This window comes from Chelon labrosus (genome assembly GCF_963514085.1).
Source record: "Chelon labrosus genome assembly, chromosome: 7".
Lineage (NCBI taxonomy): Eukaryota > Metazoa > Chordata > Actinopteri > Mugiliformes > Mugilidae > Chelon > Chelon labrosus.
In genome coordinates this window covers 21826063-21851948 of record NC_140343.1, presented here as the reverse complement: position 1 = coordinate 21851948, position 25886 = coordinate 21826063, and the positions used below count along the sequence as shown (strand labels likewise).

At 41.8% G+C, this 25886-nt stretch overlaps 1 protein-coding gene across 2 annotated transcripts; it reads left to right on the top strand.

Annotated features, from left to right (window-relative positions):
* Positions 1-208: 208 nt before the first annotated feature.
* sned1 (sushi, nidogen and EGF-like domains 1) lies at positions 209-25749 on the top strand. Of its 2 annotated transcripts, none has more exons than XM_084548690.1 (32): positions 209-796; positions 7140-7427; positions 8127-8267; positions 8408-8570; positions 8657-8782; positions 9075-9188; positions 9719-9832; positions 10826-10939; positions 11801-11848; positions 11939-12046; positions 13453-13545; positions 13680-13808; positions 14174-14293; positions 14617-14733; positions 15444-15587; positions 15985-16158; positions 16283-16396; positions 16531-16644; positions 16739-16852; positions 17494-17610; positions 17727-18014; positions 18130-18313; positions 18529-18641; positions 19202-19480; positions 19609-19750; positions 19861-19943; positions 20619-20717; positions 20933-21049; positions 23877-23964; positions 24086-24159; positions 24256-24283; positions 24437-25749. In XM_084548690.1, exons 1-31 carry the CDS (start codon positions 578-580, stop codon positions 24279-24281), a joined length of 4164 nt encoding a protein of 1387 aa, XP_084404816.1. In that variant the 5' UTR covers positions 209-577; the 3' UTR covers positions 24282-24283; positions 24437-25749. The 2 variants fall into 2 exon arrangements, with proteins under 2 accessions (XP_084404816.1, XP_084404815.1); XM_084548689.1 differs by having other exon boundaries at positions 13677-13808.
* Positions 25750-25886: the final 137 nt, after the last annotated feature.

The following is a 25886-nucleotide window of genomic DNA, read 5'->3' as shown; positions in this document are numbered from 1 at the left end:
CTTTAAAGCAGCCCTTTGATTATCATAGTTCCGCCCAGTGGTTATCCAGTTACCGGCCTCTTTCTCGCTATTGGCTAGAAGGAGCTAATTATGCAAGGTAGTGAATCCCTGTGGGGGAGGTGGGGCCAAAGCTGAAAGAACTCCTTTGGCAAGCAGAATAGAGCTTTTATTGAGGATATTTCTAAGCTGACCATCAGGGACCAAATCGCTGGATTGTTTTAAAAAAAACAAAAAACAACTCAGCTGAATCACGCTGCACCCCCTCTTCATTCCTTCCCTCGTTTCATTTCAGTGGGACGGAGAGTAGCTCATGCAGTGCCCAGCAGCAAGCAGAATGCAAGGAATCTACAGTATTCCCCTGTCTCACACAAGAAGCCCAGTTCACTACTAAAAGGACAAGTGAGGAGAGACAGAGGCTGAACCAGAGAGCAGTCAGTGGAGGATTCAGACTGCCGTGAGAGAGGAGGAACATACGGTCTTGTCTTGTTCTGCTCTGCTCTTGTTGCCTCAGGTGTGTGTGCTCCTCCCTCCCCTCCACAGTGCCTGCTGTCAGCTCCATCCCTGGGTGGCTGAGGCCATGGTGTTGGTGCTGCGAGCCCTGCTGCCCTGCTTCTGCACCCTGCTCTCCCTGAACCTGCTGCCCTTGGTGGAGCCCGCTGTGCCCCTGGAGGACTTCTACCCCTTTGGGCAGGACAAGGGGGACTTCCAGACCATTGCTCAGGACGACGGAGGCTCCGGGTTCCTGGAGATCTCTGTTTCTTTCCCCTTCTTTGGAGACAGACACGAGGGACTCTATGTGAGTACAGAGCTTTTTTTGTGTGTGTGTTTCTATCTTTATATGTTCACCAGGTGTGTGTGCGTGTGTGCATGCGTTTGGCAATTGGCAATTGAAACTGACATGGTGTGGATTGTATAAGAGCCTCAGGGAGATGAGATTTGGCCCACGGCCAAACACTACACTGCAGTGCCCTTTGAGAGTTTGTATATGTTCATGTGCTCTCACTGGCTCCGCTGTGTAACCTCATTTGTAGAATATCGCGTGTTCCCCACACGGGTGGAACCATAATCCTCCATGACTTTCTCTTCACTTCACATCTGCCCTTCCTGAACTCTGAGGGCTCTCCAGTGCACCAAGGGAGAGTGAGGGACAAACTATTAGCAGAACAGTGGCAACCCCTGTTATAATAAATCTGCGCAGAGCTGTTGAAGGAAATGACAGTTTGTGTTCTTACTGTTGCCGCAGCATCTGTGAGTAGTTCTCTCTGAAGAAGTGAGAGTGCGAGGAAAATATGCACGCTGGAGAGAGCGAAACAGTGCTCATGGGAGGAAGCCGAATGGTTTGACAAGGATTTTCGCGCACCGCAGTGAAACACCCTTTGATCTGCCTTTGTCATGTATTGGGTTCGGTTCCAACGCATGGAAAGGCAGAACTCCCTTAAATCAACACCACCTGTTGTGGTTATGCATCCGCGTTCACTCTCAGAATCTCCCCTTCCTAGCCCCGCCTGCCTCCTCCCTGTTCAAACCCCGGGCAGGGGAGGCTGAGGAACCATGGCAACAACGGGCAAGGTCAAAGGTTGCCTTTCTAATATAAGCATTAGCGTCAAGGGAGTGAGGTCAGCCTCCTCATAAAAAAAAAATATTTAAAACTCTTCTGCATCTCCACAGTGAATAGATAGTGACACAATGTTTATAACTGCAGTATTTGGCTAGCACTGTGTTTCCCATGTGTTCTGCAATACATTCATATCCACTCCTGTAATAACACTGATACCCAACAGTTAGGTTAGACAAGATAGGACAAGTTGCTGGCTGGCTTGTTAAATTATCATAAGATAGAGAAAAACATCTGAGTATGGCACACTTGTGCTGAGTTGTGAGAGATGTGATATCTTGTTGTTCACTTTGCATCTCATTGTGCCGTTATTCTGTAGTCACGGAAAGCATAACAGAGTGTGACAGGCACTTGAAATTACAGTCACGCTCATTTTAAATGCCTCACCTGAATCCATTAAACATCTGCTGTACAGCGCGTGGGCCACAGGGTGAGATCTGCCACCACTGAGCTGTTTTGAACAGGTAATATTTCAGTGAGTACGAAGGGGTAAATTTGTATGAATAATTTCTCCCCGGAGTTTGATCCAAGCCTCTGGACTACCGCCACATGGAAGCTGTAGAACTAAACTGATTTTAGATGGTATGTGTGTGCTGTCTTACTTCATTATCATAACTGATTCCATTTAGCAGTATGCATGCCTCAGAGTGTTTTCTTAAAACCTCTCACAGCAGATCCTGTTAAAGCCTTTATTCCTCTCTGAAGCACGATGTCTCATTTATAGCAGTTATAATTAAAAAATACAGTCATGTTTATGCAACACCTGGTTACAATGATATCTAATGTTTCCTAAAAATTATATTACAGACATGGATCTCTCCTGACTCCAGTCCCATTTGTGCCTCACAGTAACTAGGCTGTCCCACTGTTATGGTTTGTGTCTGAGAGTTTTTCTCATGTTGCTGGGATCTCTCCTCCTCCGGGTCCTCCCTCCCCTTCTCCCACGCCTCAGATAACATGGCAGGGGTCTTTCCCCTGGAACTGTCCAGCTGCTTTATCTGAGAAATGACCAATCACTTTAACAGAACACAGATGTATCTGCAAAGCATCTTAGGGGCTTCTAAACAATGCAGCTCACAGATGAACTACTCTTATGAATGGCCAGTGTAAAGAACATGAACGGGGACATCCAGGGTCAGAGAGGAAAGAACAGAAGTTTAAAAGCAGATGTGAGAATAGATGGTTATGATCAAAGGGATTTATTGCAGCTAGTTAAACTGTGTGGAAAAACACAAGATTTTCTAGGGATTAAAATGTACAAGATACTGTGTCCATAACTGGAAAAAAAACTACATGTAAACAAAATCCAAATGCATTTTGAAAAGCTCCTTCCAAGTCTGTGCTACAGTGTAACTGCACTCTTTACAAAGAGTACACATCTGCTAGTGCTCATCTGGTCCTCTAAAGAGCGTCAGCAGTTTCATTCACTCAGTTTCAGTCACCACTGTGTATGGCCCAAAGATGTGTGCTTCAAGTTTGATGCTTTGTACTCTGCATGGGTGCTTTTTACATGCATGTGTGGGATGAGAGATGTGACAGAGTGATGTTAGAAGCAGTTCATCCACCATGGAGGAGATATGTCTGCACATACTTTAAACAGTTCGAGTACACGATGCACTTCAACAGAGTCATTTGACATTCGCTTTCTTGCGGAGACTTAATAAAGCTACAGGCTAGATCAGCTTAATGCCGCATAAATGCAAGAAAAATAATAAGACGTGGCTTTGTGTGCACCAGACCATCATGGATGGGTGTTGGGATTTCCTGGAATTGCTGCTGTTTGTTTGTTAGCTCATGGTGATGACTTCATTAGACTAACAGTTCCCAACTCCACCCACTCTCATTTCAATAAGCATGAAAATGAGGTGTAAACAGATTAGTTTAAACTGTTGTAAAAGGCTCGGCATTTCACCGCTTCAAGCCGTTGGGCTAATTTTAAATAACCCACGTGTTGCGTTGGTGGCATATTTAGTGATCGGAACGGAGAAAGTTCTCAATCATCTTATTGGACAGGAAGAGAGCAGGAGGGCACTGCACCTGGTCAAGAAGCAGTCAATTATACGACCCGCTGTAAAACCGCAATTTCTTTATTAAACTTTTCAAAACACTGGTAAAAGACTGTCCTGAAAAAAGGAGGCACTTACACATATTGTCATCTTCAGAGCAAAGGAGGCAGAGCACATACTGTAATGTGAGAAGCAAATAAGTGAAAGAAATAAAAATGTGAACAGTCATGTAGCCAGAGTTGCTGTCCATTTGAGACTCCGTCTATTGGTTTCTTCCATTTTTGCAAAAAATTTGCAGAACTTATTTTGTTAACGTCTGTAAGTCAAAATTGCATGACTTGTGATTTGTAATTTTTGTTGAATACCTTTTTCTACATTATATAGACATTATATGGTGGGCTAATATACTTTCATCAACTCTCCACATTAGCTGTGCAGTAGGAGCTGAATGGAGTGCCTCCATATAGTCGCCGACAGGATTTATTGCCTCACTCTAAAGTCTTTGTAGCTAAAGGTGAGCCAGGGCTAAGGAGTTATAGGCCAAGTGCACAGAGTGTGGACTGTAGTCACTTCCTTTGGTCTCGTCAAATAATTGGACAAGCTTGTAGCTGTGAAACCTACATTTTTGACAAGTAAAACTAATGTTTTCCTGAGTCGATCCATGGGCACCTTTTTCATTTAGGGGTTTGTTTTGGCTTGACTTAAGCCCGATGAACGTTTATTTTAGTCCATAAATTGCTTGGCTCTAAAGAAAACCACCCAAGCAAAATCCTGGATATATCCGGCAGAGAATTCCCAAAAAATAACAAGGCTGTTGTAGAGTGAAGTGGCACCATTGAGAGCGAGAGAAAGAAATATGGGAAGAGAGATGCGTCTTACAAGGTTGACTGATCGCACCTCTCTCCCCTGTGATTCTGACCTTGGTCATGTTACAGCGCAACACAAGGCAGCTCTGAACCCATTCACTCTCGCACATAGGTGCGATGCAGAACCACCCTTCACTGGATGTCTACACTAGTCACAGCATGGTTTGGAATCCATGAGAACAAGAAAAGTATGCGATATGATGCAAAGAAAAAGGTCCCCAGTTCAGTTTAAATTCCTCAAAGGTCATTTCCATGTCGAAGGAGCTTAAACACCATTATAAAAAGTTTGACAAGAAAGAATACACATGTTTAAGCAGTTCCAGATGCTACAAGAGATTTGATTAGGCGATTAAACGTATTCCTGTACTGGAATATAAACTCTTTTTAGTGTTCTTGATTTCCTACACTAATTCTGCTGTAAGATGGGTGACTTCCAGACCACTGCTACCACAGGTCTCTCATTAGTGGGCATGTGGGTGTGAGAGGTTTATAATTCGTGTTCATCCTTCCATTCAACCAGCCCTGTGCCCTCTCTCTTGTTTTTCTCCCAGTATCAGATGGCGCTCTGGCTGACCCCTGGGCTCTGCCCCTGCATTCGGTCCTCTTTTTCCCCACACTGGCCACGTTCTCACCACATCACGCTGCTGCAGAAGGGAAGACTGTGGTCAGGCAATTAACTGAGCTCCTGTGCTGCGCCAAACAAAACTTCCTCTGCTGTTTTTACAGCAAAGTCCTTCAAATTATGGTTTTCATACATTCATGGAGCTGAGCCGTCTGACGTTGCTTTGTCACTGTCACACGCCATTCGGCCTGAATGAAAAGAAAGAGGCAAAGCACTAGAACATAGGAGAGACAGGGAAGGTGTCAAGGGCAGGCAGAATCTCCTCGGGCTGATAATAAGCAGAAATAATGTGTATTAATGCTGTGAATGAATGAGGATGGAACCGTTTAGCCTACAGAACGCTCCTCTCCACTCAGTCTTAGCAGCATGTTTTAGTGCAGTAACTGATCAGACACCAACAAATGCTTGCAATGTAAGGACACTCCGTGCTGCTGAAGTAGATCTTGCTCCTTCCAGATCTGTCTTTCTAATCAGCATTATTTACAACATCGCTATTTTAGGATCAGTGAAAAAAATCTTCTAGATGTTTTTCCCTGATATTTCTACACTTTCACACAACACTAAATTACTCCTCCACCTTTGCGGTTTACAATACACTTTACTTCCTGTGTATCTGATCTTTCTTATGTTAATGATTTTATCTTTGGTGCATCCCACAGTGCTTCCTATATCCATCACCTGACACATTAACTGACTAGTTTTAGTAACTTTCAACATGCGGTTGCAGTTCTTATTTCTGTTTTGTGATCTATTTTACAGCTTAGAGCTGCATTAACAATTTCTCTGAAGGATTAATAAAGTATTCTGATTCTGATTCTGATTAATCAACCCTTGAATATTGACAGTGGATCACATGTCTTTTTGTAATGTAAAAGTGGTCAGTATTAGTAAGAGAGAGGTGTTTTTATCAGAAAGACTCTTTTGTACCTGCCAGCGCCAAACGAAAGAAAAGAACGGCAACTAGCTGGTGGTCATATGGATGGAAACATGTCACTGAAGGAATGTTAATGTGCTCTCTGCTAGATGTGTAAATATGCAATGGTTTTCTCACATGTTTGCATGTTTCTCACGCAAGCTGCATAATCTTATCATATTATAATATTTAAGATATATCTATTGCCAAAACCATATCTGAAAAATGCAGTGTTGTTAGTAATGCTTTTATAAAATCTAAAATGGCGAGATAAATAAAAGACATTAAGAGGTGAAGTGGAAAAACATTTTGATATGAATCTAGTATTTGCACGGTTAACATATCAAATATATTAATTTATATTGTCAGTTTGTCGGACCAACAGTCCAGAATTGAGAAGTTCAGAAAGTAATGATATAAAACAGAGAAAACAAACCAGTATAATGATTTATGTATATATTTATTCAGTAATCAGTCAGTCAGTTTTTTTTTTTTTTTACTTTTTAATCAATTCAGTAGAGTTCAGGGGGTACACACATACCTTTTTCTAGAATTTTATTAGGAAGTTGATTTTCCTCCATTCAACAGAACATGGCTGATCAATTCACCCAGTGGAAATGTGTTGACAAGGGGAGGATGGGTTCGTTTATTTGGTTACTTTACTGTTGGCAGACCTCTGTGGATTTTAAGGCCGTGAACATTCATCCTGGTGTGATGATTTTGCAGGTGCGTGAGCAACAGAAACCAGGTTTTCTCAGCTGCTGTCATTATACAGAATAAAGGTAGTGTGTGTTTGCTACGTGTGAAGTGCAAACATCCGTTATGGGAGCTTTCACTGCCCCATGCTGCTGTTTGCCCTGTGAGGTCAGAATACCTCCGTTTGTCCACATTTGAGTCTCTTCCTCAGCATTTCTCCTCCGAACCCCACCTAAATCTGTAAACAAGAGGTTTAATCTGAGAGTTGGAGTAAAATCTATCCGTCTATTACTGATTTTACTCAGATGCTATAACTTTTACCCCCGCCTCTCGCCCAATGACAGCTGGGATAGGCTCCAGCAGACCCCGCGAGAAGATGAATGACTGAATGCTATAACTTTCAACCGTGTCTCCTCCTCAGGTTAACAACAATGGACTTGTGTCTTTCCTGAGGGAGGTGTCTCAGTTCACACCAGTGGCTTTTCCAATCGCTGGAGACAGAAGAGTTGTGGCGCCATTCTGGGCTGATGTGGACAACCGTCGAGCCGGTAGAGTCTTCTACAGACAGAGCCAGGATCCTTCCATCCTGAGCAGGGCCTCAGGGGATGTCAGGACGTACTTTTCAGAGCTTCCCAACTTCAACGCAACATGGGTCCTCGTCTCCACGTGGCATCAAGTTACCTTCTTTGGAGGCAACTCTCAAACTCCGGTAAAACTCACACTTGAGTTGACGGTTGAACTGCCATGTTAAGGTCTTGATCAGTGAATCCCAACCAGGGATATCTGCACCAAGTGGTCTTCTGTATTTGGCAGTGGGAATATTAGTGCTGACATATTTAAAATATATATATTGGTATGATACTGACCTTTCGAAACATTAAGGTATCAGCTACAATAGTCTGACTCTTTGCACCTCCCACCAACCTGTGTCACATGTTACTATCGAGTGTGAATGAAAACTAGTCAACAAACTATTTTGTAGTTTGCTAAAAGTATATTCAGCTTCTGCCACTCTCAAGTGTTTGTATTGTGATTACAAACTTGACAAAAGCTACTTTTGCAATTAACAATACATAATATATATATTATACTATTATTATGTAATATCCACGTTTGGTCCTGTTACAGGGCTACATGTCAGACAAAATAACTGTAAAACACTGACCTAAATAATCTCAAAGACCCAGAAATAGTCTATTTGGTCTTAAAGTTATGCTGTAATATCTGGTATCTGTGACTTTCTTGCACATGTGCTCCAAAGGCAACAGGGCCCTAAAAGTCTACTCTGTGTCTGGCCTGACTGAATCTGAACCATTAATATTAGGATTCTGTAAGATAAATGTATTACTACTAAATGTCCTAGAAATCAGGAAATGGTTTAACCGAGCCTGTTCCCTCTTCTGTGCAGGTAAATACTTTCCAAGTGGTGCTCATTACAGATGGAGAGCTTTCCTTCACTATATTCCAATACAATAACATCACTTGGACCACAGGCATGCACGCCAGCAGCGGAGGAAACCTGGTGGGCCTTGGAGGGATTGCAGCGCAGGTAAGATCACATGGTTATCTGCTCATGGTGACTTATTGGCTGTAGAATGCCCAGTATGATCTGCTTTCCCATTCCATGTCTCTAAATTGTAATTCAGCAATCTTTCATCATGTTCTGGCTCTTTGTTACTCTCTTCCCAGGCAGGTTTTAATGCTGGTGATGGCCAGCGTTACTTCAACATCCCTGGCTCCCGCACCGCTGATGTGGTAAATGTTGAAGGAACCACCAACGTGGGCTATCCAGGCAGATGGGTCTTCCGCATAGACGACGCACACGTGGAAGTGGGTGGCTGCAATAACTCCGGTGAGAGAGATTAGTCCTTCAGATCCTCTTTAAACTTTTAATATTGTTGTTTCTACGATTCCTGTTACATTGACCTCTTTTTACAGCATCGGTGTGCCCCCACCTGCGCCCTTGCCTGAACGGAGGCCAGTGCATTGATGACTGTATTACAGGCAACCCCTCCTTCACTTGCTCCTGCTTGGCAGGCTTCACCGGCCGACGATGCCAAATCAGTGAGTTATAGTTGACACCATTTCCTCCTCTGTTGCGCTTGACACACACTGCACACTGTGAATGACTACCTGTCTACCTGAGACCGCCAGGAAAAACAATGTCAACTTTTAGAGAAAATACTAGATTTCACCTGATTTGCCAAAGGGACACCTGGATATTTCCTTAATACCTGTATCAACTCTGTGGCAATTTGTTGCACTCTCCTCAGACTTGACCTTATTAACTGACCCTGGCCAGATGTATCCTTTCTAATTAAAAATATCATACTACCTCCTTTGTTGTTTCCTGTAGATGTAGATGAGTGTGCCTCAAATCCTTGCCAGAACGGAGGGACTTGTGAAGACCAGATTAACAGTTTCGTCTGTCATTGCCCACCTGGATACACTGGGATTCACTGTGAAACAGGTATGGCGGACAAACTGCGTCAAGCTGCTGTGTATTGTCGTTATTTTTTAATTTCAATACATTTTCTTTTAAACGTAGATAATTGTATATATAATTCTTTGTGTAAAAAGTGAAAAGATGTACAAGAATTGCAATGTTTGTACTGCACTTACAGATATATGATCGAAAACTCCAAATGGTGGATCCATTATTGCCACTGTTCATTACAGATTCCACATTTCTTCTTCTATCCTCTGCGTAAACTAAACAGGCGGATGACCTGGAAAAACTCTGATTAATTAAAGTCTTTTTTTGCCTCATTAAGCACTTTCCACACAAAACAGTTTTTACAATATCTTGGTCCAGCCTCTCAGGAGCTTCTGTGCCTATTCCCACAGTCCAGCCCGCAGAGATGTATCAAACCTCTTCTAATACCTTTCGCAGCCAACAGCACATACTTGCAGCATGAGGGGAGCAGTGTGGCGGATATATTAATCAGCTGAGTAAATATTCCATGAGCGTGTCTCTCTGTCTGTGTGTGTGTGTTGCAGACATTGACGAGTGCAAAGACAGGCCATGCCTCAACAACGCGTTGTGTGTACAAGGCACTGGCAGTTTCACCTGTGTGTGTGAGCCGGGTTACACTGGTGTCCTGTGTGAGACAGGTGAGCGGGGTTTTTCATGAGCTGGGGGAAAGTAGGCATCTCTCCCCAGAGGAAAGATTTTCTGCTGCTTTCTGCATCAAACTTTTGACAGATGTTTCTGTCCAAAGAGTTTCCCAGTCTACCTAGACAAATGGGTTATGGTTGAATAGATTTGCAAACAAAAAACAGGGTCACACACTGTAGCAATGAACCACAGTGAGAAAGTTCGCTGCAGTCAGTTTCTGTATCCAACAAATTGCTTTTCTAATCCTGCTTCCTTTGTGATTGATTGTTGATGAAACTTGAATCCAGCTGGGAATTAAATGATCAGTCCCTGCACAGTTCATGAATCCTTATTTCTGTGTGACACCAGATTACTTAATACCAGACATCTGGTCAATGAAACCCTATGCTTTCAGAAGGGAAGTTCAATGCTGCTAATCCAGCTTAGTGTCTTAGAAAACAATCGCTTGCTTTTCCATGTGAAGATTAAAATATCTTAGAGGCCACATTATTCTCATTTACAGGTTCAGAATTGCATTTTGGGGCTCTACCGGAATAGGTTTACATGCTTTAATGTTCAACAAACACAGTATTCTTCTCACACTGTTCACTACTGCAGCTCATCTTTTCACTGTTTGTCTGAAACACTACGTTTTAGCTCCTTGTCCCTTTAAGGGTTCTCTAAAAAGAGAAGTTGGTCAGTTGACCCACTCATTTGTTCTTGGTCGAACCTGTTTGCGTGTGTAGCTGCCCGATTATGTAAATTTGCAACGTGGTGATTTGGATAAGTAACAGATGAAAAGGGTACACTGCAGAAAAGCTGTTTCAGACAGTTGAGTTTTCTGTGGGAGAGAATAACTCCCTTGGGTATGAATTTTTCGGTCCTTTCATGTAAAAGTTTGAACCATACTAATAGATAGGAGAAACCCCCCAAATCGCAATCTGGCCTCTTTAATGTGAAACTGAATCATAGACACGTCTGTGATTGACTGACTTTTGTGTATCCTCCAGACATTAATGAATGTGAGTCCCAGCCCTGCCTGAATGGAGGCGAGTGCATTGATCGGGTGGCAAACTTCACCTGTATGTGTCCTGCAACCTTCACTGGAAGATTCTGTGAGACAGGTGACCTCATCAACTTAAATTCTCGCAAAACACTTGTTTGGAAAAGTAGTTATTGATAGAAAAATGTACCTTTTAATTTGGATGTAATATGGGCTAACAGGAGCAAAAAGAGTGTTTGTAGCTAGGAAAGCTGGTTCTCCAGTATCCTACCAGAAGGAATTTAAGGTATACTGCCATTGGAAACATCTTCATTATTCACTATGACCAGACAAATGGGTCTTTAGTGATGAGTCTAAAAGTGTAAATCAAGATCTCCTGTTCAGCAATGATTCTTCTACTTTTACAGAAAACAGTCATGGAGTTCCACAGGTTTCTGTGCCAGGACCAATACTTTTCACATTATAAATGCTTCCCTTAGAAAATATTATCAGGAAGCATTTCATAAATTTCCATTGCTATGCAGATGAGCTATATTTATCCATGAAGCCAGGGGAAACAGATCAGTGTCTATGGTGTCAGTGTTTATTTAAGTATTTCTGATTATTGAACTTTTCTGTGTCAGTCATTTTTGTGCTGTTGTTATCTGTCCATTTACAAATGATAAGCTGATACTGGTGAAAAATAATTGGCCAGACAGGCATTATCACACATTTCTCAATCACTGTATCTATCTTCTTTATAGACAGTGCTATGCAGTCAGGCAGGTGGTTTGCAGGTTTCTTTTCTCCACACTTATAGATATCTGTCTTATGCTACCACTCCAACCCAGTGGAGGTGAATGACAGTGCTGTGATTAAACTGTATTGCATTTTGTATTGGGGTGGTAATATATTGTATCTCAGATTCTCTAAGTGTGAAAATATGTCTAAATGTTACTTGGCTGAACCAAATAACCTTTAAAGCCTGTTCTTTCGCTATCAGAGCTGGTGGCACTTCAAGTCAATTCAACTGAGGCAGTCAACCAAACAGGTAAAAGCAAGTAGGGCTGAAGCTTTGCCAACAATTTTTGCGCTCTGTTTGTTTCAATCTTTACACCCTGTCATGCTTTTCTGTCTCCAGCCTTGTGCGAGGAGGAAGACTGCAAGAAGAATCAGATTTGTGAAGACACCAGCTCGGGAATCCACAACTGCACATGTGCACCAGGCTTCTATGGCGACAAGTGTGAAGGTATTGTACACTCGGCCCAACTGATGCTTACTGCAGCTGGGCAGGTACAGAGCAGACTGGGGTATTTGAAGAGGAGCTGTGCTATCCCACAGGAATTTGGATCTCTGCCTGGAAGAGGCTGCTGTGATGATGGATTATTGTAATTATCAAAACTGACACGGCCTCGCCCTGTTTACTACGGGAACCGGTTGCTTGATCTTGTGAATAATTGTTTTATAGCACGGTTTATTAGTTTACCAACAAGAGGAAGTGCTTTGTCTAGACTTAAAACAGCTTCTTTACGAGTCAAAGCCGGTCTTTGGTATTCAGGTCATTTCTTCAGACAGAGCTGTTGAAATATGCACGCTTCCACACCGCTACTTGCTTTTCTGGAAGTTGGCCATTGCACCACACTATAGTTTCAAGCACAGCGGTTTCTTTCGTAACAAATTCAAACACAGAATATGTAAAGCACTGTCATCCTTACCTCTTCATACGGATTTATAAAGGAAGGTAAGAATCTTTATAAATCATTTTGTATTATATTTGATGTCTGTATCACACTATGTTTATTTTAGGGAATAACTACAGCAGTAAGGCTAATTCTGGCTCCCCTGAGAGTTTACTGTCACCCACTGATAGCAGTTGCTGCAAGGATTTTTCTTCCCCACTAAAAGCTCTTTAATATTTTTTGAGCTATTACAAATGCATGCTGCTTCTCACCCTTGAGCTGAAATAACTATCAGTGCTTATATAGGCTCTCTTAAATCTCCCAAATACTTTCCTGCCTGGCTCACTTGGAAGGCACAGCGGAAAAAGGAGCATGATCCTCTAAGGAAGAGAAAGTAGTGGGACTCAGGAGTGCCTAATCAGGATCTCAGATCAAAGGGCCCGCGCCGCACAGGTGGCCAATGAAAGTGGCTCTTGCAAATTAACAATCCATTAATTGCCCTCGGGGCCATACATTTTGGTCGCAAAATATGCTCCATATCATCAGAAAAATAATACCCTCCACCGAGCTCCCGGGACTTCAAAGAGGAGCCATTTAGCTGTGATACGGCCATGTCCTTTGATCCACTGCTGCAATTAGGAAGGAGAGGAAAATAAAAACATTCTTACAATTTGTACAGAGCGGATGTGCAGCGTGCTGACTGGTAATCTTCTGGTCCTGTGAACTTTGTCGGAAAAGACTTGGAAAGAGAAATGACAATACATAGTTTACAGTAAAGCAGATGAAAGAAGCTCAGAATATGCTACAGATGTTGACCATTTATACCTTCTGTCTATGTTTACATTTAGGCCAGTACTGAAATCTTTACTAATTTACTTGCTTTCAAGTAGCCCAAGCAAACTTTCCAGCTCTGAGCCTCTCTCTTCCTCACACACACACTCACTCCCACTCTCTCTCTCTCTCTCCATGTCTGCAGAGGAATGTCTTTGCCAGAACGGAGGTGTCTGCGTGGACATCAATGGAACCTGTGAATGCCCTTCAGGCTACACGGGACTCTACTGTCAGTTTGGTGGGTATGACATGTATAATCCTATCATCTTTGATGAATGTGGAGGAACAGAATAATCGCTATACGATAACAGATGTCTCAGACCAGGATTTATCTTCCAAAATTTGTGAACATGCCTTCCTTTCACTCAGAAGTAACTCAGACACCGTGCAGTAATAGCAGACCGTGTCCTGATGGAAGTTCTTGTTTGGAGTATGGAGGATCCTACCTGTGTACATGTCAAACTGGACCGGAGCTGGATCACAGGGACTTCTACCCCTATGGTAAGAGCCTCAGGCACCAACCCAACAACAGGCCAGTTAGCAGCTATGTGTCACTGCATCATCAACTGGTTTCTATAGAGACAAAACACATTTTTAGGTGCAGTCGCCTCGACAAGTGTCATTCTCTCCTTAAAAAGTAGTAGTACTGGTCCCATTTGCAGTTTACGACGTGGAGAGAAATTCACAAATGACTGATGTTGTTATGGAAGTTGCTTGTGAGATTTTGTTATGATCCAGTCATAAAATGACAAATAATCTGTGTTTTTTAAAGGTTGAACCAAGCCCATGTGCTCTAATAAAATTAAGGAGTTTTACCGTTACCCAGTGCAGTGGAACACAGTCAAGTCTCGGTGTGTGTTTTTCAGTACAGCCCCGATCGGTCTGCGACTCCTCTCCCTGTCTGAATGGGGGCTATTGCTACGAGCGGGATGGAGGCTACACCTGCGAATGCAAATACGGATACTGGGGGAAGCACTGTGAGAAAGGTAGAATAACTGATAGAAAGCTAAAGGAATGCCTGCATATGAATTTGTGAAGCACCTTTCTCAAAAACATCCTTGAGATTTGTGCGTTTATTACTTAGGCTCGAACCCAACGACAGCTTTAATGCACCAGGAAACATGCCATTACTCGTAATGCTGCTTGAAATATTGCAACGCTGAAAGGATTAGGATAATTTGTTCTTATGCCTGAGTTATGAGCTATTTTCCTGAATTATGACTTGAATAGCAATGTACTGGAACAGATTTATTTTGTGTGATTAAGTTCTTTCTGCTTCAAGGATTCTCTTTTGCCTGTCTCTTTCCAGTTAGGCTCAATACCTGTGCTTCTGGTCCCTGCCGCAATGGAGGCTCTTGTAAGGAAGAGGCGGGGAGCTACAGATGTGTGTGTCCTTACAGATTCACTGGCAAACACTGCGAAGTGGGTCAGTGCCAAGTTTTCATCAAGTTTTTTTCAAGTACTTTGTACACGGTGCCCAAATGTCTTCTTCAGACTTGTTGGAAAGCATTAAAGTAAACGAGGTGATATACATGGTAAGAAATCTGATGATCAGATAACCGCAGTTATTTCAAGGTAAAATTTTAAGCTAAATTAGCAGAAAGATATTGTATTATTTATCAGATCCTTTAGTTAATGTATAGAAAGGATCTGTTACAAGTTAAAGTCCTGTGTCCGTATTTCTGTTTAAGTAAAACTTCATTACCAACAGAATCAAACGTATTCACTCTTCCTTTTTAAAGAGCTAAATTATGGAGCTTCCAATGGGTCCACAACATTATTTTTTATTTTATGCACAAAAAGTAGTAATCTGTAAACATCATATTATCCTAACATTATCATATCAAGATCCCCTTCCCTCCCAAAAGTACATATTATTATGGGTTAAAATCCTTTTAGTTAATTTAGTAAGTAAGCCTTAAATAAAACCCTCCTACTTGCCTTTGACCAGTTTTGTGATTTTGGCTTTCTTTTAGATATTCTTTTAAAAGCAGCTATTTGCCTTTCAGGCTCTGAACTGTGTAATGACCTCCCCATGGATCTTCGGAAGGCAAACTACGTTAATTGTTTAAAAAAAAAAAATAATTCATTAGCTATTTATGTTAATGTTATTATTATGTGGATTATTTCTTCCAGGGAAACCAGACCCCTGTACTTCCAGTCCCTGTTTGAATGGTGGGACATGTTTTCATTACATCGGAAAGTACAAATGTGAATGCTCTGAGGCCTACAGCGGCAGGCACTGTGAAATAAGCAGGAGCTCAATACATACATCTGCAGGTAAGCAGACTGTGTGTCACCCTTTAACAATCTCTTAATCTCACCCGGATGCCGAAGTTTGTACGACGTTGATTTAAACAGATTGGCTCAAGTGTGTATAGATATTGGTTTTCCATCTGAGGATAATCTTAGCAGTGTTGCTGTCCACATTTGCAAATATAGAATGGTAACATAAGCTATATAAAGGAAAACCTGATTAGACCTTATGATTCACGTCTACACACTCTAACAGCATGCTGGGGGTAATTTTAGGAGGACAAAAACAGAAAGCTGGGATGGAAAACACCCCTGCTGCTATTAGTATGTCGTGAATGAGCTCCTCTAAGCCCCAGTGTTTGTGAGGTTGTGTTACTATGCCGCCATGCTGACATTATCATCATGTTTGTATTAATTTCAGAGCTGGGCTGTGGTCTGCCTCCGCAAGTCAAACACGCCGAGGTCCAGTTCTCCTCAACAACACCCGGCTCCGTGGCTGTGTATATATGCCACTCAGGCTTCATGTCTGTGCCCAGAGCCACCCAGAGCATCTGTGGTATTCAGGGAGACTGGAGCCAGCCACCCGTTTGTGAGGGTCTGTAACACACATCAACACACTGATCCCCAAAAAGCACATCTTAAAAAAAGATCTCTGTTACTACAACAGTTCTTCATCTTTCATCTATGTAATTATTTATGTACATTTCTTAATTTTACAGAGATTAATGAGTGCTTATCTCAGCCTTGCCTTAATGGTGGTACATGTCGAAACAAGATCGGGTCATACCAGTGTGTGTGCAATGACGGCTTCAGTGGAAGCCGCTGCCAGACAGGTGAGGCTTGAGAAAACTCTTCTAATATCAAATACAGAAATATAGATTAGATTAGGTTAGATTAGATTAGATAGATATTTTATTTGTCCCGTGCTAACATTCGTAGTGCCTCTGTGTCTTTCATCTCCTCTAAGACATAAACGAGTGCCTGTCAGACCCCTGCAAGAACAGGGGGACATGTGAGGACCAGCCTGGCTCCTACTTGTGTCATTGTCCGCACGGCTTCAGAGGCCAGAACTGTGAAATAGGTGCGGTGTTCTTTCAACCTTGTACTATATGTCGCTAAGTATATGCATGAAAACTTGTAACAAATTCTTCCAAACCGTAATTATCTGTGTGCAGAACAGGACGGGTGTGAGTCCAACCCCTGTCTGAATGGAGGTGTGTGTCGGGGTTACAGACGGAATTATCTGTGTGTGTGCAAAGAGGGCTTCTTTGGAGATCAGTGCCAAATGCGTAAGTGGATTTGCACCGACCCACAAGACTGTTTTGTTGCTGATTCACACATTTTCTTAACAATAGCAAATCACACATGATAAAATAAACATACATATTTAATATAATGTACATACACAGAAATATTAATAATCAGTGCATTTCTTGCCTGAGTACCCATAGAAAAAAAATCCTACCATGATCAGATTTCACATTTTCTCTTGTTTGAAATTATACATCTCTCAACCATATGGTAATGAGATTCTAACAGAAGCATTATAAATATTCATAGACCCAGCAACACTGGGTGGTTTTACCCTCGTAATGCTGAAAACACGTTGCAGATATTCTGGATAATTTGGCTTTTGTTAGATGAACAAAACAAACTGTCTTAAACTGAATAAGTCCACATGTATAACAAGAACTGGATTCATGAACTTCTTAAAAGATTTTTTTTTCTAATTCTCATTTGAAGGTGGGTGGTCCAAGTCTTCAGCTCACAATAAAATTCATTTGTTGATTCCAAACCTTCAGTTTCTGCATTTCATGCTAAGAAAGTGTATGCACTGAGCTTGACTGGGGACTCACACAAACTTTATAAATTGCAGACTGATGTGATGTGAACCATATTGTAGAAACTGTTTTTCTTTGTCACCCCCAAGTGGAGGATCCATGTGTACTGAAACCTTGTGGGAACCGTGGCCGATGCTGGAGTGACAGGAGAGGAAACTACAACTGTGTCTGCAAAATAGGACTCACAGGCAAAGACTGTGAGAAAGGTCAGTTAACAATCCCATCGCGCTGTGCTCTACATGCTCGTCCTATGTACTCCAAAGACAACTCTGTAATCATTTAATGTATGGGATTAGACATGTAAGGTTGCCACTGTTCCCAGACCTGTTGCCTCCGCCTGGTCTCCATGTGCTGCGTGTGGAGGAGAGTGAGGTGGAGCTGCGCTGGGATCAGCCGGAGGCCTCGCACAGCCTGATCAGCATGTTCGCCGTCACTTATGCTCCGTTGGGCCAGAGCAACCCCAAAACTGACTACCTGGACAGGCAACAGTCCACCCACGTTATGCGAGACCTGGTGCCTGGCCTGCTGTACAACATCTCCACCGTCTCCATCAAACTCAAAACCAACGGCAACGACACGAGCCAGCCTGCCACTGCACTAATACGCACCAGTGAGCTCACTCTTTAATGCAATGTAGTAGTAAAGATCATGAGGTCACATGAGTTTGATTGCTTGCACGCATGATGACATAGATTACAGTGATTAAGTGTGTGTTTCTGTGCTAGGACCTTGGCCAGTGGAGCAGCTGCAGGTGGTTAATGTGTCCTCCTCTCAGGTTTGGCTGAGTTGGATGGTTCAGGCTGCTCGTCATGCAGCAGTCAGCAGGGTGCACGTGTCTTTAGCGCCTTCAGATGGGACTGAGGCTCGCACTGCTGTGCTCAACACAAGCACCACTGAGTATACCTTCAGGTCAGAAGAACACCGATAACCAATGATTTCCTTTTTACAAACCTGCAGCATCCCATGCGTCCACTGAGTGGTGCTGTTGTAGTGTTGTACTTTACATGGGTAATACACATTTCAAGCAGCAGAGGGCACTGTTTGATCACACTTAGTAATATGAAAGGCATGAGTTGAGGTGTGACTGAAATCCACTTTTTGTGTTATCTCCTTCCATTTCCCAGATCGTTACAGCCTGGTCAGATGTACACAGTGGATGTGTTGACTCAAAGTGGAATCAGACCAGATGAGTTTCCATCCACCAGCCACTCGGCTGGACCACTGCGATTCTGGACAAGTAGGGCACATTGTTCAGCAATCAGCAATACTACCTCTGTTTTATTTAATACTATCACTAAATATAAGAAACATGTTTTATATATCCTTGATTACTTAGACTTAGTCAGACGTTATTTCATCCATAAGGGAAATTGCTTGGTCACGGTAGCTTAGTTGCACATGAAAACACTCTTGAGAACCACAAGTAAAAAGAAAGATAAAATAAAATATAAGTTAAAATCTAGTAAAATAAAATAACATAGTATAAGCAACAAATGTGCAAGAAACAGAGACAGAAGTAAATATATATTATATACATCGAAGGATTAATAAGGTGTAAAAATGTGCATTAACATGAATAACATGGAGTTATCTGCTACAGAAAGGTGAATTGTTGTACAGCTGGACTGAGTAGGGTATGAAAGTAGTCCTGTGGCATTTACTGTGGGATACATAGATAAGGTTAAGATAGAGTTGTTGAATGTTCGGCAACATTCATTTATGCATCTAAACAAAGCAAAGCAATATTTTCCATGTCATCCATACAACTACCTGACCCTCTACATGTGTTACCCTCAGGGCCTCTCCCCCCTCAGAACCTCACCCTGTCACATGTGAGCCCGAACTCAGCCCTGATCACCTGGAGCCGCCCCCCGAGAAACATCCCAGATGGCTTTGTGGTCAACGTGACCCGAGGGCTGAACACCAGGAGCCGCTTCCTGCCCAATGGGAAATTAGCATCGTACACCCTCCGTGAACTTACGCCAGGACAGCACTACTATGTGGCTCTCACATCTGTCAAAAAAATGGGGCAGGAGCAGATCCAGAGCACACCGCAGCACTTAGACTTCACTACCTGTGAGTGTCTGTGGGAGTTTTCCATAACTCCACCTGACTTTCAAACCTATAATCAGACTGTACCGATTTTATGTGTGATGACAAGTTATTTTTGAAGAATTTTTCCGTGTTCATTTTCTTTCACGCAGTGCCAATGCAGGTCAGACCAGGGAGGAGAGAGAGGCCTGTAGTGACAGGACAGGGGACTCCAGGTGGACGCAAGCTTCTCCCATCCCAGCCTCAAGAAATTGGAGGCACAGCAGAAACACAAAACTCTGAGGAATTGCCCAGGTAAATGTAGGATGTTGATGATTATTAAAGGTTGCCTAAAAAAAAAATCATCAACAACAATGGCAATTCAACCGTTGATGCTAAGCAGGTAACATTTGTGTGTGTTGCAGGTATACAGAACTTATTGACAGAAGAGGAAAGATAACAACTAAGCTCACTAACATGCCCAGAAAAGCAATTCGACATCGTACCAGTAAGTGAATACGAATGTGTGAGCAGTCTGACACAAACTCTCTGATGCTTTTAATGTATATGTGGGTCATGTGAATTCAACACAGTTTTCTGACATCTATCAGACACGGAAACCGATCAGATTAGCTCAGCATGTCCAAACAATAAGAGTACCTTATTTGCTTAACTTGATGCAGATGGAAAAATTGGCCAATGGTCCTACAGTATAATCACATGGTCTTAAATATTGGCTGTCTGGTTGGTACTTTAATGTACCGTTCTCAACTAGCAGCTTATTATAAAGTAGGACAACACAAAGAACGGTGACTTTTAGCAGTCTCCTTTTATGATGTATTAAAAATTTTGTACTCTCTGTAAACTTTGTATATACTCCCGTGTAGAGGCCTCCTGCCTGCTTCTTAAGTAGAACTGTTTTACAGATGTTATCTTATGCTCTTGAGAATAAGCTTTCCTTTCTGAGATTGTTCTGCCCCATTTAATGACATTACACACATGACGTCATAATATCATTTGACCATTTTTTTGAAAGGCTGTATTTCAGACTGAAGAATGTACACAAACCCTTTCAAGTTCTTCACTTAGTGCGCCATCTAAATGTGTCCAGAGTCACCGTGCAGAATTTCATTCATTTTGTCTTTTCACAGTGATTCATAACAGGAAATGTCTTCCCTTGCAGAACCTGACCCACCAATTAGATTAGAGAAGATGGAGGAAACAACAAACAAAATCAGTCTCGCACTAGAGATTCAAGAGGAAGGTTTAAGAACAAACCCTGGTAGGTGTTTCTGCTTTTATTTCCAATAGATGGCACATCTATGCCCGTGTAACTGATCCTTGCTGATGTGCCACTTCGTGTTCTGTTGTGGGGGGTCGAGCTAGAGGCTATCAACACATGGTATCAGCTGTGGATAAAGTGGAATAGGGAGCCTGAAACCTGACACCCATACTCCTTCTGCACTGAGGATGTTAATGGCAGCTGTTGTCTTTTAGAGTTGCCCCAGGACTGCGGCAGTCTCTCCTGCCAGAACGGAGGTACATGTGTGAAAGAAGGTGACGCAGCCATCTGCGACTGTGCGGCAGGGTTCAAGGGCAGACACTGTGAACTGTGTAAGTTTATGTGCATCTTCCACACACAGTGTTTTTTGGTAGATGCACAGTAGAGCCGATCATCCTGTTAATGTCGTTAGGGTATCAAACAAGACTTGTGGTTCCTGTTGATAGATTTAGCTAGTCTTACCAGTCAGTACCATCCATACAAGTCACATCACTTATGTCTTTTACAGCCTTGAAAACAGCTCTGGATTAGCAACAAAAATGCTGTATCTTAAAATGTTTGTATCATCATTCTAACATGCTCGCAGCCACAATGTGAACATGATACAGTGTTTAAAATGAGTATTTAGCATGCTCCCATTAACTTTAGTAAGTAGTACTAAATAGTCCAGCAGAGGCTGATTGTAATGTATTAGTTTTGCAGATATTTGATCAAGTTAGTATTTCAATTTTGACCTGATGGAGACAAGTCAGGTCATAACCAGGATCACCAGAGACACTAAAATCTGCACCGGAGTTTGTAGCAGTCCAATAATAACCTCATGGTGGCACCAGAGGAAATGTTTAGGGATCAGTGGGATACAGTTTATATGCTCCAGGGACCGTGAAAGTCAGTGTATCCTCCTGACTACCAATCTTCCCCAATCTTTGTAAGGTAATTCGAGTACTGAAAACATTTTTTTTTTTTTTGAAAAAGAAAGTTTTCACTTTTAAGATATCATATAACTAATGGACGACATTTTCCTTAATGAGAAAGAGAAAGGTACTAAAGCCGCACCCCTTCAGATTTGGTATCATTGAAAAGCCCTAAATGTCCCCTGCATATAGCAAAAGGAGTTAATTCAGTAGTAAGCAGTGGGTGGGAGATATTCAGGTTTCCAGATGTCCTCCATAGAGGACAAATTTGAACTACTGGTTGTCAGGAGATTAAAATGTATGTCACATCTGGAGGTAAACTATCCAGAAGCTTCTCAGAATATTTCAGCGGACGAGTTTAAAAGTTCTTCCCATGTCTGAAAGGCTTTCCTCCCACTGCCAAAAAAACACTCTGCTTAAACTCTATATACGGTAAACACAAGCTAGGATCAGCACATTCCCATGTCACACTGAACAGGAGAAATAATTATTTGATCTTCTTTTGAGTGTCATGAATGTCAGTGGAGAATTTACAGCCCAGTTGATGTGATCCCAATGTAACTATAGCGTCTCAAGGTGTGAGCTTACAGTATATGTTAGATTTACATGCCATCATGTGCACTGAGCTATGTTTAGACTTCTCTTAGTTTCTTAAAAGCAGGAAACACGCTCCACTGACAGTTGACCTCTCTGACATTTATGAATGGCTTGGTTAACTTTAACGCTCAGGGGCATGATTGTACAACATGAATACACTGTCAGTGAACTCGCAAAGCACCATATTACTTGCGCTCACATTTATAACACAGTGTTTTGGGATTCTGCACAGCACTATATCATCTACACACAGTGTGCTTCTTTAATTTTAGTTTAGTCTGTCCCGTGTCACATGGGAAAATCCTCAACCCAGTTGTTAATAACTTGTGTAATGCTGGTGGGCAGTAGAGTTCTTCCTCTTAAAAATTGTAAAATAAAAACTAGCAAAGTAGCTCAAAACAAAGGCACAATGATAATCTGAATATATGTAAACATTAATGATGATTAAGGTGTGTTTCTGTCTTTATAAGAGGCAATCTCCCCGTGTTTTTTCATTAATTGTTAAGACATACTACACAGTTACAGCTCAAACTGCCAGGTTGCAAGTGGATCTGTAACCGACTGTAAATGGCAGCCTGCCATCTGCTTTGAGGAAAAGTAATTTTACCATTATGACAGAATTTATTAGTTTAACATCCAGTTGGGATGTATTATCTATTATCTAAGTCCCATTTCTTAATAATGTTGCTACCAGTGCAAAGGATGCTACTAGTATTAATGCATACCAGAATATGCAGCTCTAACTTAATAATAATAATAATGTTCTCCTCTGCTGTATGGAAGCATTAAACTGCCTGCAAGACTTATTGTCTCAGTTCAGAAGTCAACAGGACATCCAGGATGTTCTGTAAAAGCAACCTGAAGAGTTTTTCACAGCACATTACAGCATTTCTCAGTCTTACTGTGGGTCTGCTGATTATTTATCTGTTGCAAGCAGAAACATGCAGTTTCCATTAAGGTATCCAGGCGTTTTAAGACAGATACAGTAAAGACGTCACAGTTGTGTAACGAGATTCCGTCGCATATATTGACTGCAATATATATATAGTATGTATCTCTGTATTGTTTTGAACACTGAGTTATTAATAAGAAAAGTCACAACACCCATCTAGAAATGATTAACGTATGAAATGTTGCATTAGGACATTCGGAAAGTCTGTAATTATAGAACTTTTCCATAAAATGTTTGAAATGCATACGTTTATTAATAACAGCGTATATAGATTCAAATGTTTCTGAGTTAGTGACGAGTAAAATAGAATAATATTAAGAAGTACATAAGACAACACAGCTGCTGAACAGCAGTCATTCCAACTAGGGAAAACGCTTCATTACATCCAGCTTCGACTCCCAGTTCTCTGCCTCCAAACACAGAGTGGAAATGTGAGTTTGATTTCACTAATAAGTACATGTTGACGAAGCTGTGAATGAGGAGGCACTGGCCCTACCCTGCCCCCCCCCCCCCCCCGAATCTTGTTCTTCACCCAAACAACCAGCGTCAGATTGTTTAAACATTCCTTTCCTAAAACCATCCATCAGGCCGAGAGAAGGGCCCAGCTCCATCCCATGTGACTCCTAAACCATCCAGCAGACTTATCTTTGCTGACAGTACGTAAGACATTCATTCTCCATGTTGTGCTTTATGCAGCGTGCCAGCGAGTGCCACACCCGTGTACCCGTCTCTACTCTGAAACAAAGAGTGTGCCTGTGTGGGAGGGCGGAGTGTGCCACTACCTGTAAGTCAGACACAGATCTCCCCTGGCCTTGCATGCTTATGTTAATTATTAATTAGGCGATTTTTAACTTATGTCACTTACTTGATGTATCAAATAAATGAGCAGATTTTCTTCTGAACAGGTACAAAAGGACATATAAAGTACAGCAGGATGTGTGTTATCGAGAGATTTGTGAACCGACACCTCCCAAGAAAAGTAAGTTGAAGGATCTGTCTGAACAGTGAGGAAGTTAGTTTCAGCAAATAAACCAATACAATTCTTTTCACACTCTGGTATTAACTTTCTCAACAGCCAGAAGAACAAACAGACAACAATAAAGGTTTGTTTCTATAACAACATCCACATAATCATATCTTGGTGGTGAAATGTTCCCTTCAGTCCTGTATATGCTCTGCTACTGTGGGGGGAAACACAAGATTTTTCCAACAACTATTTTTCCCCAAAATGAGTCTTCGTCTTCTTTCTTCTGCAGCATCTGGACACTGATGAAAGGACTGCCATCACTGTCATGTGAAAAACCTCCTAACTTCAATTTTGATGTTTATAATCTACTTGAAGTAACTGATTATTTTTGTGCTGAAAACCCCTGTCAGAACCCACTGTAACGTTTCTGATCAAATCATCATCCATCTGAAATATAAGGCTGCGTTTGTATCCTTCATCCTCACAGCTGTGTTTGTGGCTCCATGCTGCACGAAAGGACCATCAATCAGATGAAAAATGCCCCGTGTTGTTTGTAATTTGTTTTGATGCTTGCCAGGTGATTTTTCAACACGCATGTAACATTAATGGTAAGCAGTCAACGGCACTGCATCACAAACCTTATATACCTCATGTCTATGTCCATGTCCGTGCTGACACATTAGGAGAGGTTTTTATTTGTGATTCAGCTGCAGGTTTGTCCCTCAGGGAAATAACTGTAGAGTTTCAATCTTTACCTTATTGCAGCCCTATGATCTCCTTATTAAGACGACTGGAAAATATAGATGTTCACCACAGCCCCATCTCTTCATCTGACAATGTGCGCAGTGTTTTCTGTGTAAAATATCTTTCCCTTTGTCTTAGCAGGCACCACTGCTCGCTACTCTGTAAATAGTGTTTATAGGCCATTTTGTAGGTGAATATTTTAATAATAAAAATGTTAAAATGTTTTGGTTTTCTGGAGTTTTTGACTGACATTTATGACTGACACCATATTGAAGCTACGATAATGTTGTCAGTTGTTCAGGGGGTTTTTACAAAGCCAGTAAAAATCTATCTATTTACATTTTAGCAACAGTTTTTTCAAGTTCACAGTGAACTATGGAGTAATTCAAGCACACAGTGGAAGACACAGGCTGAAGACCCAACTGTAATCCAAATGAGACAGACAGGGAAGTGCGTCATGGCAGGAAACACACATGGTTATGTTTGTATTGTTGATTCCACTCATTCATCAATCCCTACAACCCCCTCAGCAAGAATACTCTTCTGTCAGAAACTGTATAACAAAAAGTAGTCTGTCTGACGAATGTGACAAGTCATAAGAATCTCAAGTGTTGCTGAAATGCCCCTCCTGCTACACCTCAGTGTATATACAGACAAATCGGTGGCATATTTAAAGGAAAACACTCAGGAAATAAGAAACAACAACTTAAGAAGCCAGTCACCACATCTCACCCAACTAAAGGCTGCCATCCAAACATCAAACACAGGAAGATGATACCTTCTGTTGAGTTTAAAGCAAAGTAAGCTGATTTAGAGGCTTGTAGTTACCCAAAACCTAATTGATTAAAACGACCTGTATTCTATATTGTATACATCCTTCCTACTGTGAACTAAAACTTGTGGGATGTCTGAGACTTAAGGTAGTGTGTTTTGATTTTAAAAATGGCCCATGTGTTTCAGAGAGACGTATCTTTGCTGACAGTAACTTAAAGAGA

Excerpts from the sequence above, each read along its gene's own strand:
- sned1 (XM_084548689.1), top strand. The coding sequence starts at position 578 with ATGGTGTTGGTGCTGCGAGCCCTGCTGCCCTGCTTCTGCACCCTGCTC. Across the intron at positions 19,751-19,860 it reads AACTCTGAGGAATTGCCCAG|GTATACAGAACTTATTGACA; the intron begins GTAAATGTAGGA and ends TGTGTGTTGCAG. Across the intron at positions 23,965-24,085 it reads GGCGGAGTGTGCCACTACCT|GTACAAAAGGACATATAAAG; the intron begins GTAAGTCAGACA and ends TCTTCTGAACAG.